The 15,378-nt window shown below is 61.1% G+C and overlaps 1 protein-coding gene across 1 annotated transcript; it reads right to left on the reverse strand.

Moving 5' to 3' along the window:
* Nucleotides 1–2,709: 2,709 nt before the first annotated feature.
* Nucleotides 2,710–15,142, reverse strand: RPS6KA4 (ribosomal protein S6 kinase A4). Its single transcript, XM_029061664.2, has 17 exons — nt 15,040–15,142; nt 14,875–14,946; nt 13,341–13,559; nt 12,821–12,936; nt 11,357–11,464; nt 10,039–10,119; nt 8,487–8,590; nt 7,711–7,861; nt 7,372–7,536; nt 7,095–7,223; nt 6,486–6,619; nt 6,129–6,222; nt 4,614–4,784; nt 4,109–4,303; nt 3,623–3,782; nt 3,099–3,262; nt 2,710–2,952 (listed from the first exon to the last, which is right to left on the reverse strand). Exons 1-17 carry the CDS (start codon nt 15,092–15,094, stop codon nt 2,722–2,724), a joined length of 2,349 nt encoding a protein of 782 aa, XP_028917497.1. The 5' UTR covers nt 15,095–15,142; the 3' UTR covers nt 2,710–2,721.
* Between the last annotated feature and the right edge of the window lie 236 nt (nt 15,143–15,378).

Here is a 15,378-nt window from a genome sequence, read left to right on the forward strand (position 1 = left end):
AATGTGTCTGTTATATTGTACTCTCCCAAGCGCTTAGTACAGTGCTCTGCACACTGTAAGCGCTCAATAAATAAAATAAAATCGCTCCTCTAATGCTAACCTTCTCACTGTAGTTCCATCTCCTCTATCTCACCACCGATCTCTGGCCCACATCCTTCCTCTGGCCTGGAACGCCCTCCCTCCTCATATCTGACAATTCCTCTCCCCGCTTCAAAGCTTTATTGAAGGTCCATCTCCTCCAAGAGGCCTTCCCGTACTAAGCCCTCCTTTCCTCTTCTCCCACTCCCTTCTGCGTCGCCCTGATTTGCTCCCTTATTCATTCCCACGTCCAGCCCCACAGCACTTATGTGATTTGTGTAATTTTATTTATTTCTTTTCATGTCTGTCTTCCCCTCTAGATTGTATGCTTGTTGTGGGCAAGGAATGTGTCTGTTGATTGTTATATTCTACTCTCCCATCCTCTTAGTACAGTAGGCGCTCAATAAATGTGACTGACTGGCTGACTGGAAGTTAGGAGTCCCAGTGTTGCTGGGAAAGTTGGCACCGGGCCTCCCTGGGTGCTGAAGGGAGAGGGAGATGCCGGGGGCAACTGGAGGTGCCAGGGGGAAACATGAGATCCTGGAAAGCAATTCCTCCGCCACCCTTCACTGTGGTCTCGCATTTCCTCCTGCCTCAGGACATCTCTACATGGATGCCCCGCCGACAAAGCACTCCTCATCTGCGCACCCAAGCCCTGTCTTCCCCCAACTTTCCCATCACTGTGATACTTTCCCATCCCAGCGGACAACACAATCGTCATCATCATCATCAATGGTATTTACTGAGTGCTTACTGTGCCGAGCACTGTACTAAGCACTTGAGAAACTACAACAGAGTTGACAGAGATGTTCCCTGCCCACAACGAGCCTACAGACTAGACAAGCCCACAACCTTGGCATTTTCTTTGACTCATCTGTTTCAACCCACACATTCAATGTCACCAAATCCTGTCAGTTCAACCTTTACAATATCGCTGAAATCTGCACTTTCCTCTCTATCCAAACTGGTGCCTCATTACTCATTCATTTATTCAACCGTATTTATTGAGCTCTTACTTTCTGCAGAGCACCGTGCTAAGTGTTTGGAAAGTACAATTCAGCGACAGAGACTTCACTGTGACAAATAAGACAAATAAGTGACTGGCCCAAGGTCACACAGCAGACGAGTGGCAGAACCTGGATTAGAACCCAGGTCCTCAGACTTCCAAGCCCATTCTCTTTCCACTAGACCATGCTGCTTCTCTCTCACACACACACTCACTCAAATACACCAACAGGCCATCTGGATGGTATTTTTATTTTGAAGCCAAAAGGTGTGGCCTAAGCCAGCTGAGGCAGTAGGGAGGCAAGCGGTGTGGGGAAGCCCCCCTCCCCCGATATAGCCCACCCCCATCCCAGCTGCCCCTGGGTTGAAGCCCCTTCCTCCCCTCCATCCCTCATCCTCCACCAGCAAGCCCTCTTTGCCAAACCTAGGGTCAGACATGCCAAAGCAGGGAGCAGGGGAGAGGGTCCAAGGGGGGTGAGGGAAAGACCAGACCATTAGGAGAACTGTCTACCCCACTCCCCGCCCCGACCCCCACCTCTGTCCTCAAAGTGCAGAAGGGAGTCAGCCCTCGCCCCCCCCGACTCACAACCCTGCCAGGAAATAGGAAACAGAAACGAGGCAATTAGAGAGGCAGGGAAGGGGGAGAAGAGGGGAGGACGGCAAGCGATCAGTGGCCAGACCCCAAGGCTCTGCTTGGCTCCAAGGCTTTGGCAGACAGAATTGCACAGACGCCCCATAAAGTGACAGCTTCGAGCACCGCGTTCCAGCCCGTCCGAGCTCCCTGATACCCAGTGCGTGGAGAGAGTGTGTGTTTGAGGGGGTGGGGGTGGGGACGGGACACGAGACCCCCTGCTTTTCACTGTGGCAGCTCCGTGCTTGGAGACGGGCGAGGGTGGCGGGCAGCGGCCGGCTGGACAGACCCCCCCCGCATCCCAGCATCTTTCCCAGAGCGGTTCGAGGGGCCGGAAGGGCCCGTCGGGGAGGACAAGGGGCACGGGGGGAGCGGGCCGGCCCTCCAGACCCCTCAGTCCAGCCCACTCTGTGGGTGAGGGGCCACCGGGCCGGGGCCAGCCGGGGTCGCTCGGCCGCCGGCCGCCGGTCGGGAAGCCGAGGGCAGAGGCGGGAGTGGACGGGTGGGCCTGAGTCCTGCCGCCCCTACACCCCCCATTTCTGGCAGCCCCCCGGGGGCCTGCCCCTCCCCGCCCCCTCTCCAAATTCCCTGTGTCTCTAACTCTACCTGTTAAGACATAAAAAATTCTCTGATATAAAAATACTCTGTCTCTCTCTGAGAGGAGTTGGGGAAAGGGAGCGGGGGGACGGGGAGGGGCTCCCCAGAGCCGGGGGGTTGGGGAGATCGGACTGGCAGGTGGAGGGAGAGGGCCAAGGGGAGGGGGGAGAAGGTGGGAATTTGGGCCTCGGGGAAGCTGACACCCTGGAGCGGGGGTGCAGCCGAAGAAAGCCTGGGGGGCCGACCGTCCGGAAGCCCCTCCTGGCCGCCCTCGGCCTCCCCATCGATCCCGTTTCTCCCCCCTCCGAGGGTCCCGGCTGCCCCCCCCCCCGAAAAGGGGCAGCCCGCCCCATGGGGGGTCGGCGTCCCTGGCTCAGACACCCCCCCCCCCCCCCGGGCCCCCGGCCCCGCTAGGAGGGGGACAGGGGCCCGTTGGAGCGGTGGGGAGCCCCCTTGGCAGGGGGTGGCAGAGGCCGGGAGGCTGGGGTCAGGGCAGGGTCGGGGGCCGGCGCGGGGGGCGTGGGGGAGCCGGGCCGAGAGGAGGGCTCGGAGCTGCACAGCTTGAGCTTCCGCCGCTTGGCCAGGGGGGCGTTCTCTACGCTCTTCAGGAAGAAGCCCTCCCGCTTGCCCCGGTTGAAGGCCTATGGGGGTGGGGATGGAGGGTTAAGCCCCCAACCAGTCCCTGCCGCCGGGAGCCCGCCCTCAGAGCCCCGAGGACCCCCAGACCCTCCCCGCTCCTCGCCCCGGTCCCCGGCGGTCCTCTTCCGTGTTCCCCCGGGGTCCTCACCATGAAGGTGGCGTTGAGGCCCGAGCGCACGGCCGGCCCGGCCGACTCCAGCACGTCGGGGGTCCGGAGCGGGGGCGAGGAGCGGGCGCTGCCGTCCTGCAGCCACGCGCTGGCCCGCAGTCCCTCCAGCTTCAATCTCTTCGCGGGATCCACGGTCAGCAGCCCTGGGGCGGGGGAGAGGGGTGTCGGTTGGGGAGAGGGGGCTACCCCACTTGCCAGCCGCGGGGCCGCCCCTGAAGCCACCTGCCTCAAGCCTGTGCGGTCTCCCCGATCTCATCCCAGGCCCACTAAGCCCCCCACGTCCCTCAGGGAGTTCATTAGCCCCAGCTGGGCCTCCAGGCCACTGGCCAGTTGCTCGCCCCCACTTGCTTCCTGCCCCAGACCCTGGACCATCTCCGATCCCCCCAGCCCCACCCCCAACCTCTGATCGGCTCCCAGCCCCCCCTTGAACCTCTGGCTAGCTCCTTGTCTCCCCCAGCCCCACCCCCAACCAGCTCCTTGTCGCCCCAGCCCCACCCCCGAACCTCTGACCAGCTCCTTGGCCTCCTCAGAGACGCCCTGCCAGGCCTCTCCATCCAGCGAGAATCGCCCCTCCCGGATCTTGCGCATGATCTCGGCCGCCTGGCCCTGCCCGCCCTGGGCCGATGCCCCCTGGAAGGGGACCTGCCCCGACAGCATCATGTACTGAAGGAGGGAGGGAGGGAGGGAGGGAGGAAGGTGGGAGTCAGGCAGGACTTGGGCAGCGGCAGCCTGGGTCCCCAGGCCCTCTACCAGCTTTGTCTCCTGGAGCGGGGTCAAGGTCAGAGAGGGAGATGGAGAGGAAGGATTCCGGGGAGCCCAAGGGATCAGTCGCCCGCCAGTCCCTCCAGACCAGGAAGACACCCGACCCCGTCCTCAGGCAGCCCCGAGTGCCCCCCGCCTCAGAATGCCGACCCCTGACGCCCCTCCCGGCCGGGGCGGCCTTCCTCCAGGATGACCTCTGACGCCCGGGGCCGGGGCAGCCTCCTTACCAGGATGACACCCAGGCTCCAGAGGTCGCAGGACTCGTCGTAGCCCTGGCGGGCCAGCAGCTCGGGAGCCGCGTACTGCAGGGTGAAGCAGGGGGTCTGCATGGGCCCCGCGGGGCTCTGGGGCCGCAGCCGCGCAAATCCGAAGTCGATGATCTTCACGGGGGCCTCCGGGGACTCGTCCGCGTACAGGATGTTCTGAGGGAGAGCCGGGAGCCGGGGGAAGAAGAGGGAGTATTGGGATGCGTTGGGGAGGGAAGGGGGTCAAGCCCCCGGGAACCAGCCCCTCTTCTTCCCCTACCCCTGTCTCCCAGGCCCGCTCCTTCCACTAAACACCTCCGGACCCCACCCCTTCCCCCATTCGGCCTCTCCCCCAAGCACCCGCCAACCCCCGGGCGGTTCCCTTGGCGTGCCCTCCCCGGCCCCCGTGCCCTCCCCGGCCCCCGTGCCCTCCGTCCCCCCGCCCCCAATCCGAGTGGCCCAGTCCCCACCCGCCCGCTTGGCCCACCTCGGGCTTGAGGTCCCTGTGCACCACGCCGGCCTCGTGCATGAAGCTGACGGCGGACACGAGGCTGCGCAGGATCTGGCTGGCCTCCGACTCGCTGAAGTGCTGCTTCTTGCGGATGTGCTCCAGCAGCTCCCCGCCCCGCAGCAGCTCCAGGACCAGGTACGTGTGGAACTGCACACGGGCCGGGGGGAGGACCGGGCATTCAGGACCGGTGGGGGCTCCCGGGCTACGTCCCTCCGGCCTACCCGTCCCAGGCCCCGGCACACCCTGCCTCCCCAAAACTCTTCTTCAGGCTCTGCCTCCTGGGATCCGCCCGCTCTGCCCCTTCTACTATATATATCTGCTATATATATAGCACCGTACTAAGCGCTTGGGAGAGTACAACATAACAACAGACACATTCCCGCCCCAAAGGGAGCTCACGGTCTAGAGGGGGAGACAGACATTAATAAAAATAAATCAAAAAACGGATAAATAAATTACAGGTATATACAGTTATTTTATATATACAAATATACAATATATATCATTGTATATATCTGTAATTTATGTATTTATCTATCTTCTGATATAGGTATATAAACTGTACATGGATAAACTGATATATATAAATTAACTGTATACATATATCAACTCTATATATCTAATGTATTTATCTATTTATACATTTATTTATATTAATGTCTATCTCCCCCTCTACACTGTGAGCCTGTTGTGGGCCAGGAATGGGTCCGTTGTTCTACTGTACTCTCCCAAAAGCTTAGTGTGGTGCTTTGCGCAGAGTAAGCGTTTAATAAATACAATTGAATTCATTCAATCGTATTCATTGAGCGCTTACTCTGTGCAGAGCACTGTACCAAGCGCTTGGAATGGACAATTCAGCAACAGAGAGAGACCATCCCTGCCCACTGACGGGCTTACGGTCTAATCGGGGGAGACAGACGGACAAAAACAAGACAACTTGATCATGATTGATAGAATCAAGGGGATGTACCCCTCATTAACAAAATAAATAGGGTAATAAAAATACATACAAATGAGCAAATGAGCACAGTGATGAGGGGAGGGGAAGGGAGAGGGGCAGAGGGAAAGGGGGGAAAGGGGGCTTAGCTGAGGGGAGGTGAAGGGGGAGCAGAGAGGGAGCAGAGGGAGTAGAGGGAGAAGGGGAAGCTCCGTCTGGGAAGGTCTCTTGGAGGAGGTGAGTTCTCAGTAGGGCATGAATGAACAAACTACTCACTGCCCTAGGCCCCCCCACCCTCTGCTCACTGACCTCCTGTCCCTATTCACTGCCATGGGCTCTGTCCCCTCTCCCGCTCACTGACCTCCCGTCCCCCCCTCGCCGTCCTGGGCTCCGCTCCCTCTCCCGCTCACTGCCCTGAGCTCCGCCTCCTGCCCTCCCCGTCTCGCATCCCGCTCGCCTCCCTCCCGGTCCCATTCTTCAGGCCCCACCACCCTCCCCCCAAGGCCCTCGCCTCACACCCCCAGCCCCTCCGGCCCCCACAACTGAGCGGTCACCTGGTCGTGGTGAACCTCGTGCAGCTTCACCACATTGGGGTGCGACTCACAGAGCCGCAGGGCGGCCACTTCCCGCTGCGTGCTCACCTCCAGCCTGCTCGGGATGGGAGGGGAGGAGGCGGTCACCAGCTGGCCGGGGCAGCGGGGGAGGCTCGCCCGAGCCGGGGGTCTCCTCCTGCCTCACGCCACCCCCACGCTGTGCTGCAGAGGGTTGACCCCGAGGCGCTGCCCCCCCCGACTCCCACCCCGACCGTAACCTCGACCTCTCCCCACTCGCTGCTCACGCCCCGCTCGACTGGGCCTCCATCCTCCCGCCTCTTCCGGTCCGCCCGGCCGCCGCCTCCGCCCCCCCCGCACCTGCGGCTGAGGATCTTGACGGCGAACTCTTGTCCGCTCTGCCGATGGCGGCAGCGACGACACACGGAGAAGCTGCCCTGGCCCAGGGCCGGCTCCCGCAGGTCCAGCTCGTACAGCTGGAAGAACGGCGAGTCCTAGGGAGACCGCGGGGAGAGAGAGGCCAGGTGGGCCGTCAGGCCTCCACCACGCCGTGTGCTCAGCGGACGCGCCATTCGCCTATAATTTGCACGGTGTTCGTTTAAGGTCAAAGTGCACGAGCGATCGCCGGGCTCGGCCGCTCCGCCTAACTGGACAGGCCAAGCTTGGAAAGACATCTGGGCCGGGCTCTCCCTGGAAGCCTTAAGGATTGCTCAGGACCCTTCCTCGTTGCCTCCTCGCCCCCCCACCATTAGCTTGGCCCCAGCGTGCTCCCCGGACAGTGCTCCCCACCTATAGATCCCAGACTACCCTGGTTGGGCCAAGGGCTCATTTCGGGTTTGGTGGCCTGGACCCCCTCCCCTTTCATAAACCAGCTTGGACCCAAGCAAGTCTGGCTTGAGGTCCATCCAGCCCCAACACCCGGGGCTCAGAACCACCAGAGCAGTACCCACCGAGCCCACCTCCCCTCACCTGCATCATGGCGCTTCTGGCAACAGCTGCCCGGCCGGGCCGGTCCCCACCCCCCTGAAGCTCCAGGGCGTCGGTCATCACAGCGTTGTTCCGGTCAAACAGGATGGACGGGGCCACAAAGGAGTAACCCTGTGGGACGGGAGTAGCTGTGGGGGGATCGTGGTCGGGGAGAGTCCCGTGGGGTGGGGTTGGGGGGCGGGAGGAGTCAGCAGGAAGGATTCAAGAGGGGGGTAGAGAGGGCAGGTGGTGAAGGGAGGCTCCGGGCCAGAGGCCTCACCTGGAACACACGAGGGTCCCCGGACGGGGGGCTGCCTGGGGGTGAGTAGACGGGCTCCAGCCGCGTGAACTCTTCGGCGAAATTCCCCACGTCCAGCTCCGACCGGATCTGCGGCCGGAACGGGGCCGGGACCTTCCGCGCGGCCAGGGCCGCCCAGTCCAGACCCTAGGGGAGGGAGGGTCACGTGGCCCGAGGTCCGAGGTCAGATACCCGGAGAAGGGAGGACCGCTCCGCCCCTTCCCCCCTTCATCCCGGCTCAGAGCCCCGGCCCCGGCTCAGGAGAAGACTTGAGGGGGGGCCTCCCCGTTCCTAGGCCCTAGTCCCTGGGCGGGACCCCACCTGGAAGAAGGGGTGATTCTTGACCTCCTGGGCCCCCTGGGGTCCGGCCCCCAGACGCTTCTTAGGGTCTTTGTTGAGTAGCCGCTGCAGCAGGTCCTGGGCCACTGGACCGATCCGGGGGGGGAAGGGAGGGGAGCACTTGAGGATCCGTCTATGGGGAGGAGGCACGGGGGTCAGGAGACCCCACTTCCCCCTCTCCCCCGCCACACTCCACTAGACCATAAACTCTTTGTAATAATAACGATGGTATCTGTTAAGCCCTTACTATGTGCCGAGCACTGTTCTAAGCACTGAGGTAGATACAAGGTAATCAGGTTGTCCCACATGGGGCTCAGTCTTAATCTCCATTTACAGATGAGGAAACTGAGGCACAGAGAAGTTAAGTGACTTGCCCAAAGTCACACAACTGACAAGCGGCAAAGCCAGGACTAAAAACCAAGACTACTGACTCCCAAGTCCGTGCTCTATCCCCCAAGCCACCTGCGGGCAGGGATCACGTCTATCAACTCTATTGTACTGTCTTTTCCTAAGCGCTTAGCCTAGCAGAAAGCGTGTCTGTTATCCTGTTCTATTGTACTCTCCCAAGTGCTTAGTACAGTGCTCTGCACCCAGTAAGCGCTCAATAAATCCCATCGACTGACTCCATAAAAGCCACCGATCGATTCCCCCACCTGCTGTGCCCTTCACTACCGGGAGACCTGCCCCCACGGCCTCAGACCCGGTCCCCGGCCCCGGGCCTCCCGCTCCATCCGGGGTCCCATCCGGCCGCCCCTCACCGGGACACCTCGGCCTGTGTGTTTCTCTGTCCCTCCAGGGTGAAGGGCGACGCCCCGGTCAGCAGCTCAAACAGGAGGATCCCGAGGCTCCACCAATCCACGGACTGCACAGGGAAGCATGAGGTCAGGGGGTGGGGCAGAGGGGCCCGCCGCCCCCCATCCCCAACCCCAGCCCCCAGGGTCTTCCTCAAAACAAACCGTTCCTCTTCAAATGGCGCACAACCAGAAATCCGGTCACACACGGACCCCAGATCACCCCATTCTGATCCGAAATCGCATCTCCCCCATTTTGTTTTTATGCGCTTACTCTGCGCCAGGCACTGTTCTAAGCACTAGGGTAGACGCAAGCTAATCAGGTTGGACAACCGTCCATGTCCCACTTGGGGCACACGGTCTTAATCCCCATTTTACAGATGAGGTGACTGAGGCACAGCGAAGTTAAGGAACTTGGCCGAGGTCACACAGCAGACAAGCGGTGGAGCCGGGAACAGAACCCATATCCCAGAGATAAACCAGGCCCTCCGTGGTAAATCTCTCATCTCTCACCATATAACCCCACTTCAGTCCTTCCATGTCTCCAGAACCCTTTGGGTTCTTACACCAGCGGCATCCCTCTAGACTGTGAGCTCACGGTGGGCAGGGAGGGTCTCTCTTTATTGCTGTATTGTACTCTCCTAAGCTCTCAGTACAGTGCTCTGCACGCCGTAAGCGCTCAATAAATACGAATGAAGGAATTTTACACACATATCTTTATATTCTGTCATTTTCCCCTGCCTGCAATGTATTTTACTGGCTGCCTCCCCCCCACCCGATTGCAAGCGACTTGACGGCGAGATCGAGCCTTCCAATTCTATCGTACTCTCGGAGTACGATACTTCGTAGAGCGTGCTGTACAGTAAACGCTCAATAAACACAAATGAGTGATTGACTGATTGTCAGGAAGGCAGGGCTGGATTAGGATTTGGTTTAAGAAATCAGCAGCGGTATCGATAACATTCATTTAGGGCCCACTGTGCGCCGAGCACCACGCTAGGTGCTCAGGAAATACAAGTAATCAATCAATCAAGGGTAATTATTGAGCCCTTACTGAGAGTACAATATGACATGGCTGGTAGACGTATTTCTACCACGAGCTTAAGTGCTTTGTTAGGCGCTTTCTATGTGTCAAACGCAATTCTAAGTGCAGGGGTAAAGGGTTAATTAGGCTGGACCAGTCCCTGTCCCCCCTGGGGTTCACGGTCTAGAAAGGAAGGAGGACAGGTATTAGATCCCCATATTAGAGTTGAGGCAACTGAGGCCCAGAGAAGTGAAGGGACTTGCCCAAGGTCACACAGCAGCAGACCAGAGGCAGAGTCAGGATTAGAATCTAGGTCCTCGGGACTTCCAGGCCCATGCTCCCTCCGCGAGGCCAAACCGCGCAAGTCCCTCATCTCCCACCAGTGGTCCCATGGCACTCCCCCCAATCTCCCCACCGTGCTCCCCGCCGTGGTCCCTGCAGTGCTCCCCGCCCTCCCTTCTCCTGCCACCCCCGCCGTGGTCACCACCGCCGCACCTTGCCATGCCCGGACTTGCCGCGGATGATCTCGGGAGCCATGTACTCGATGGTGCCGCAGAAGGAGAAGGTCCGTTCTTTCTGAAGGTGGCGGGGACGAGAGGGGGTGCGTGAGAGTGGCGATGGCTGGGAGGGGGTCTCCCCACCCCCCGCCGCCCTCTTCTTGGGGTCCAACCCAGCAGGCTGAATCCCCGAACAAATCCCCCCGACTCCCGCCCGGACCAACGCTGCCCACCAGGCTGCAGAGACCGGCCGGGGCCCCCGGGGCCACTCAGCCCAGCTGAGACCTGGGACAGACATATCGGAGCAGAAGCCGGGGGACTTGTTAATAATAATAATAATTATGGTATTTGTAAAGCACTTATTACTGTTCTGGGTTCTTACTGGGTTCTGGGTTCTTATTACTTATTACTGGGTTCTGGGGTTTGGGTTTACTTTACTGTGCCTCAGTTTCCTCAACTCTAATATGGGGATCTAATACCTGTCCTCCTTCCTTTTTAGACTGTGAGCCCCAGGTGGGACAGGGACTGTGTACGGCCATATTAACCCCCTACCCCTGCACTTTACACTGTTCTAAACACTGGAAAAGGGACAAGGTAATCAGGTTGGACACAGTCCCTGTCCCACATCTTAATCCCCATTTTGCAGATGAAGGAACTGAGGTGCAGAGAAGTGAAGTGACTTGCCCAAGGCCACACGACAGACAAGTGGCAGAGCCGGGATTAGAACTCAGGTCCTTCTGACTCCCAGGCCCTTGCTCTATCGACTAGGCCATCCTACTTGGCGAGATAGGCTCGGACTTGGCGGGGGAGAGGCTGGGGGGGGGGACGGGGGACGTGAGGACGAGCTCGCTCTGTCCCGAAACCACGGCCCAGCCCAGGGTAAAACGGGGAGAAGGCCAAAAAGGGCAGGGCAAGGAGCTCTGGGGAGGTTGGGAAGGGGGCTCAGAGGCCTCGGGATGAAAAAGGTCCAGAGATACATTCCCTGGGGTTCTCGAGGTTGGTTTTCCTTTTTTATGGTATTCGTTAAGTAATTCCTATATGCCAGGCCCCGTACTAAACACTGGGGCAGATACAAGCTAATCAGGCTGGACACGGTCCCTGTCCCACGTGGATCTCACGGCCTTAATCCCCATTTCACAGATGAGGTAACCGAGGCCCAGAGAAGTGAAGTGACCTGCTCAAGGTCACACAGCAGACAAGCGGCGTTGCCGGGTTTACGACCCAGGTCCTCCTGCCTCCCAGGCCGGCGCTCTACCCACTAGGCCGCCCCGCTCCTTGAGGCCAAGGAGTCGCAGAGGCCGGAACCCCTCACTCACCTCCTCGGACAGGAACTCCTTGCTGAGACCAAAGTCGGTGAGCACAATGTGGCCGTCGGAATCCAAGAGGACGTTCTCCAGCTTCATGTCTCGGTAGATGATGCCCAGCTGCAGATGGGGGACAGGGAGAGGGGGACTGCTGCTGCTGCTGCTGCTGCTTTCTATATCCCTTACACTGGACTAAGCGCTGGGCTAGAGACAAGATAAGCAAGCCCCGCATGGGGCTCATAATCCAAGTAGGAGGGAGAACCGGAATTGAATCCCCATTTTGCAGATAAGGGAAGTTAAGTCAGTCAGTCCATCGTATTCATTGAGCGCCTATAGTGTGCAGGGCACTGTATTAAGTGCTTGGGAGATTATACTGTAACAGAGATATTCCCTACCCACGACGAGTTTACAGTCTAGGGGACTCGCCCACGGTCACGCTTCATCAGAAGCAGCGTGGCTCAGTGGAAAGAGCCCGGGCTGGGGAGTCAGAGGTCACGGGTTCTAATCCCGGCTCCGCCGCTTGTCGGCTGGGTGACCTTGGGCACGTCACTTCACTTCTCTGGGCCTCAGTTCTCTCATCTGTAAAATGGGGGTGAAGACTGTGAGCCTTACGTGGGACAACCTGACGACCCTGTATCTACCCCAGTGCTTAGAACAGTGCTTGGCACATACTAAGCACTTTACAAATACCAATATTATTATTATCATCACACAGTAGGAAAGTGGCAGAGCTGGGATTAGAACCCAGGCCCTCTGTCAGGCCTGGGCTCTTTCCTCTAGGCTACCCTGCTTCCGACTCTATTATATTGTATTCATTCATTCAATCGTATTTATCGAGCCCTTACTGTGTGCAGAGCACTGTACTAAGCGCTTGGGAAAGTACGATACAACAATAAACAGAAACATTCCCTCTGCCCACAGCAAGCTCACAGACTCGGGGGGGATGGTCTAGAGGGGGCTCTCCCAAGGGCTTAGGACAGTACTCTGCACACAGTAAATGATTGATAAATATGATTGATTGACTGATTGAATCCAACGCCCACGTGACCCCAACGACAAGTAACAATAATCGGGGTGGGTAAGCGCTTACTATGTGCTCAACACTGTATTACATGCTGGGGTAGAGACCATATAACCACATCAGACACGGTTCTTGTCCCACACGGGGCTCACATCTAAGAGAAAGGAAGCACAGGTCCTCATTTTACAGATGAGGGAACGAACGGTGGCACAGAGGCGTGAAGTCGCTTGCCTTCGGTCACACAGCAGGCAAGTGGCGGGGCTGGGATTAGGGTCCTCTGGCTCTCAGACCTGAGTTCTTTCTAATCACACCCCCGCCCGCCCCCACCAGATTCCGGCCACCCCTGCCGCCGGGATCCTGACCGCAAGCCTCCAAACCCCCAGCCCAGGCTCCCGCACCCCGCCTCCGGGCAAGGAGAAGCCGGGGCCGGGGGGCCGAGTGGCGCCGGCCCTCACCTTGTGCAGGTGTTCCAGTGCCAGCACGATCTCTCCTCCGTACACCCGCACCTCGGGCTCCGTGAAGAATTCTCGCTGGTACAGGTGGGTGAACATCTCCCCGCCACTCACGTAGTCTGCGAGCACAGAATGGGGATGGAGGAGGAGGAGGATGGAGGGGGAGGAGGATTGGGACGAGGAGCACGGGGACAGAAGAGGAGGAGGTGGAGGAGGAGGAGGAAGAGCATTGGGATGTGGAGGAGAAGGAGGAGGAGAATGGAGGAGGAGGAGGAGCATTGGGATAAAGGAGGGTGAGAATGGAGGAGGACGGGGATGGAGGAAGAGGAGGAGAAGAACAGAAAGGGAGGAGGAAGGGGATGGAGGAGGAAGAGCAGGGGAGGGGGACGGGAGGATGGCACTAGGCAGCCCCCGCGGCCCCTAAGCACCACAGAGACTCAAAGAATCCAGGGGTTGGAGTCGCGGTTATCCAGCCCGACCCCTCCCCAGGCTCCCCGAGGCCCTTCCCCGTTCCGCTGGGTACCCAGGATGAGGTGCAGCTTGGCGTCGGTCTGGAAGGCGTAGTGCAGGGTGACCAGGAAGGGCGCCTGGCGGACCAGCTCCAGGACGGAGCGCTCGGTGCAGGTGTGCTCCCGCGTCTTGGCCCGCTGCACGATGGCCGCCTTGCGCAGGACCTTCATGGCGTACAGCTTCCCGGCGTCGTGGCCCCCGGCCTTCCGGACCAGGAACACCTTCCCGTACGCTGCGGGGGGCGGGGGGGACGGGGACTCGAGGAGGCCGTGGGGTGGGGGGCGGGGGGCGGCGGAGCGGGCGAGGAAGGGGCGGCGACGACGCCGGCGACAGAGAGCGGGATCGGGGGGTTGGGGTCGTGGCGGGGAGAAACCCCGGGGCGGAGGGTGCAAATCTAAGAAAAGGGTGACCGGGCTGGGGCGGCCGAGAAAAAACCGTAGGACGGACGACCCCCATCCGGCAGGTGAGGGAACTCATTTTGAACCCCCATTTCGCAGTAGAGGGAACTGAGGCCCAGAGAAGTCGTTCGGTCAGTCGGTGACGTTTATCGAGCGCTCACCGCGTGCCGGGTACCGTACCGAGACCGGGAGAGAAGGAGCAGCGTGGCCCGGCGGACAGAGCCCGGGCCCGGGAGTCAGAAGGACCTGGGTTCTAACCCCAGCTCCGCCACCCGTCTGCTGCGGGACCTCGGACAGGTCACTTGGGGCACGGGCCCGGGAGTCGGAAGGTCGCGGGTTCTAATCGCGGCTCCGTCACTCGTGACTTCGAGCGAGTCACTTCACTTCTCCGAGCCCCAGTGCCCTCATCTGTAAAACGGGGACGCAGTCCGTGAGCCCCACACGGGCCAGGAACCGCGTCCGACCCGATTTCCTCGGAACCACCCCGGGGCTCGGTACGGTGCTTAACTACTAACGTCATCGCTTCACTTCTCGGGGCTGCGAGTCCCCTCGTCTGTAAAACGGGGATCGGGCCCGCGTGCCGCACGCGGGACCGGGACCGCCTCCCGCCCGATCAGCCCGTCTCCACCCCGGCGCCCGGCACGCAGGGAGCGCCGAAGAAGAGACGGCTTTAGGAAAGAGAGAAGACGTAGGGAGGGAGGATGCCAGGCCAGGGGCGACCGGGGGTCGGGCGGGACTCGGGCGGAGAGGGCGGCGTGCGGATCCGAGGCCCCAAGACGCGGAGCGGGAATGGGCGGGCGGGCCGAGCTCGAAGGCCGTGCGTCGACTCCGGCAATGCCGGGCGAGGCCTTCATTCATTCCCTCCCATTTCCCGAGCGCTTACTCTGTACTAGACGTCTGGGAGAGTACGACACGACGCTAAACGGTGCGGTGCAAGCCGGCAGGCCGGGGGTGGGGATGAGGGGGGGGATGCATCGGCATCGGGTGGGCCGGGCCGGGGCTTCGCACGTGTGGCCGGCACGTGGGGGGTTGGGGGCGGGGGGATGCCCCCCGGGGGAGGGGCAGACGTGTCACCCTGGGGGGGGGGGGGTCCTCGGGACCGGCCCCCAGCAGGTGAGGTCGGGGGGGCGGGGGGGGTGGGGCTCTCACCTCCCGTGCCCAGCACCTTCAGGAGCTCGAAGTTCTCCACGCTGACCTTCTCCTCGTGGCCGGTGAGGTTGGCTGCGGGCACCGAAGGGGGGCCGGGGGTTGGCACCGGGAGGACCCCCCCGCCCGGGCGCCCCCCCGCCCCCCGCCCCCCGGGGCCCCGGGTACCCTCGGTGATCCGGAGCTCCACGGCGCAGCCCTCGTCCTCCTCCTCGTCGCCCATGGCCGGGGGCGCGGCGCGGAACGCTGCGCGGGCCGCTGTGCGGGGCGCTGCGGGCGGCGCCGGTTAGATGGCGGCCGGGGCCGGGGCGGGCGCTTCCTGGTGCCGCCTCCCCGCCCCCCGCCCCCCGCCCCCCGCTCCCCGCCCCCGAGCCCGGCCCTGCCTGACTCAAGCGCCGGGAATGGAGGCCGCCCGTCGACCCCCGCCGCCCGCCGCCCTCCCCGGAGCGGGGGGCCCTGCAGGCGGGACCCCTGCCACGGGGACCTGGGACGCCCGGGACCCCTGCG

The sequence above is a fragment of the Ornithorhynchus anatinus genome, chromosome 3 (assembly GCF_004115215.2).
Source record: "Ornithorhynchus anatinus isolate Pmale09 chromosome 3, mOrnAna1.pri.v4, whole genome shotgun sequence".
Classification (NCBI taxonomy): domain Eukaryota; kingdom Metazoa; phylum Chordata; class Mammalia; order Monotremata; family Ornithorhynchidae; genus Ornithorhynchus; species Ornithorhynchus anatinus.

Bases quoted from the DNA above. Each gene is read 5' to 3' on its own strand.
- RPS6KA4 (XM_029061664.2), bottom strand. From the start codon at position 15,094: ATGGGCGACGAGGAGGAGGACGAGGGCTGCGCCGTGGAGCTCCGGATC. The intron at 13,560-14,874 runs GTGAGAGCCCCA...CGCCCCCCGCAG, and splicing joins GAAGGTGCTGGGCACGGGAG to CGTACGGGAAGGTGTTCCTG. The intron at 7,862-8,486 runs GTGAGGGGCGGC...TCCTCCCCATAG, and splicing joins ACACAGGCCGAGGTGTCCCG to ACGGATCCTCAAGTGCTCCC.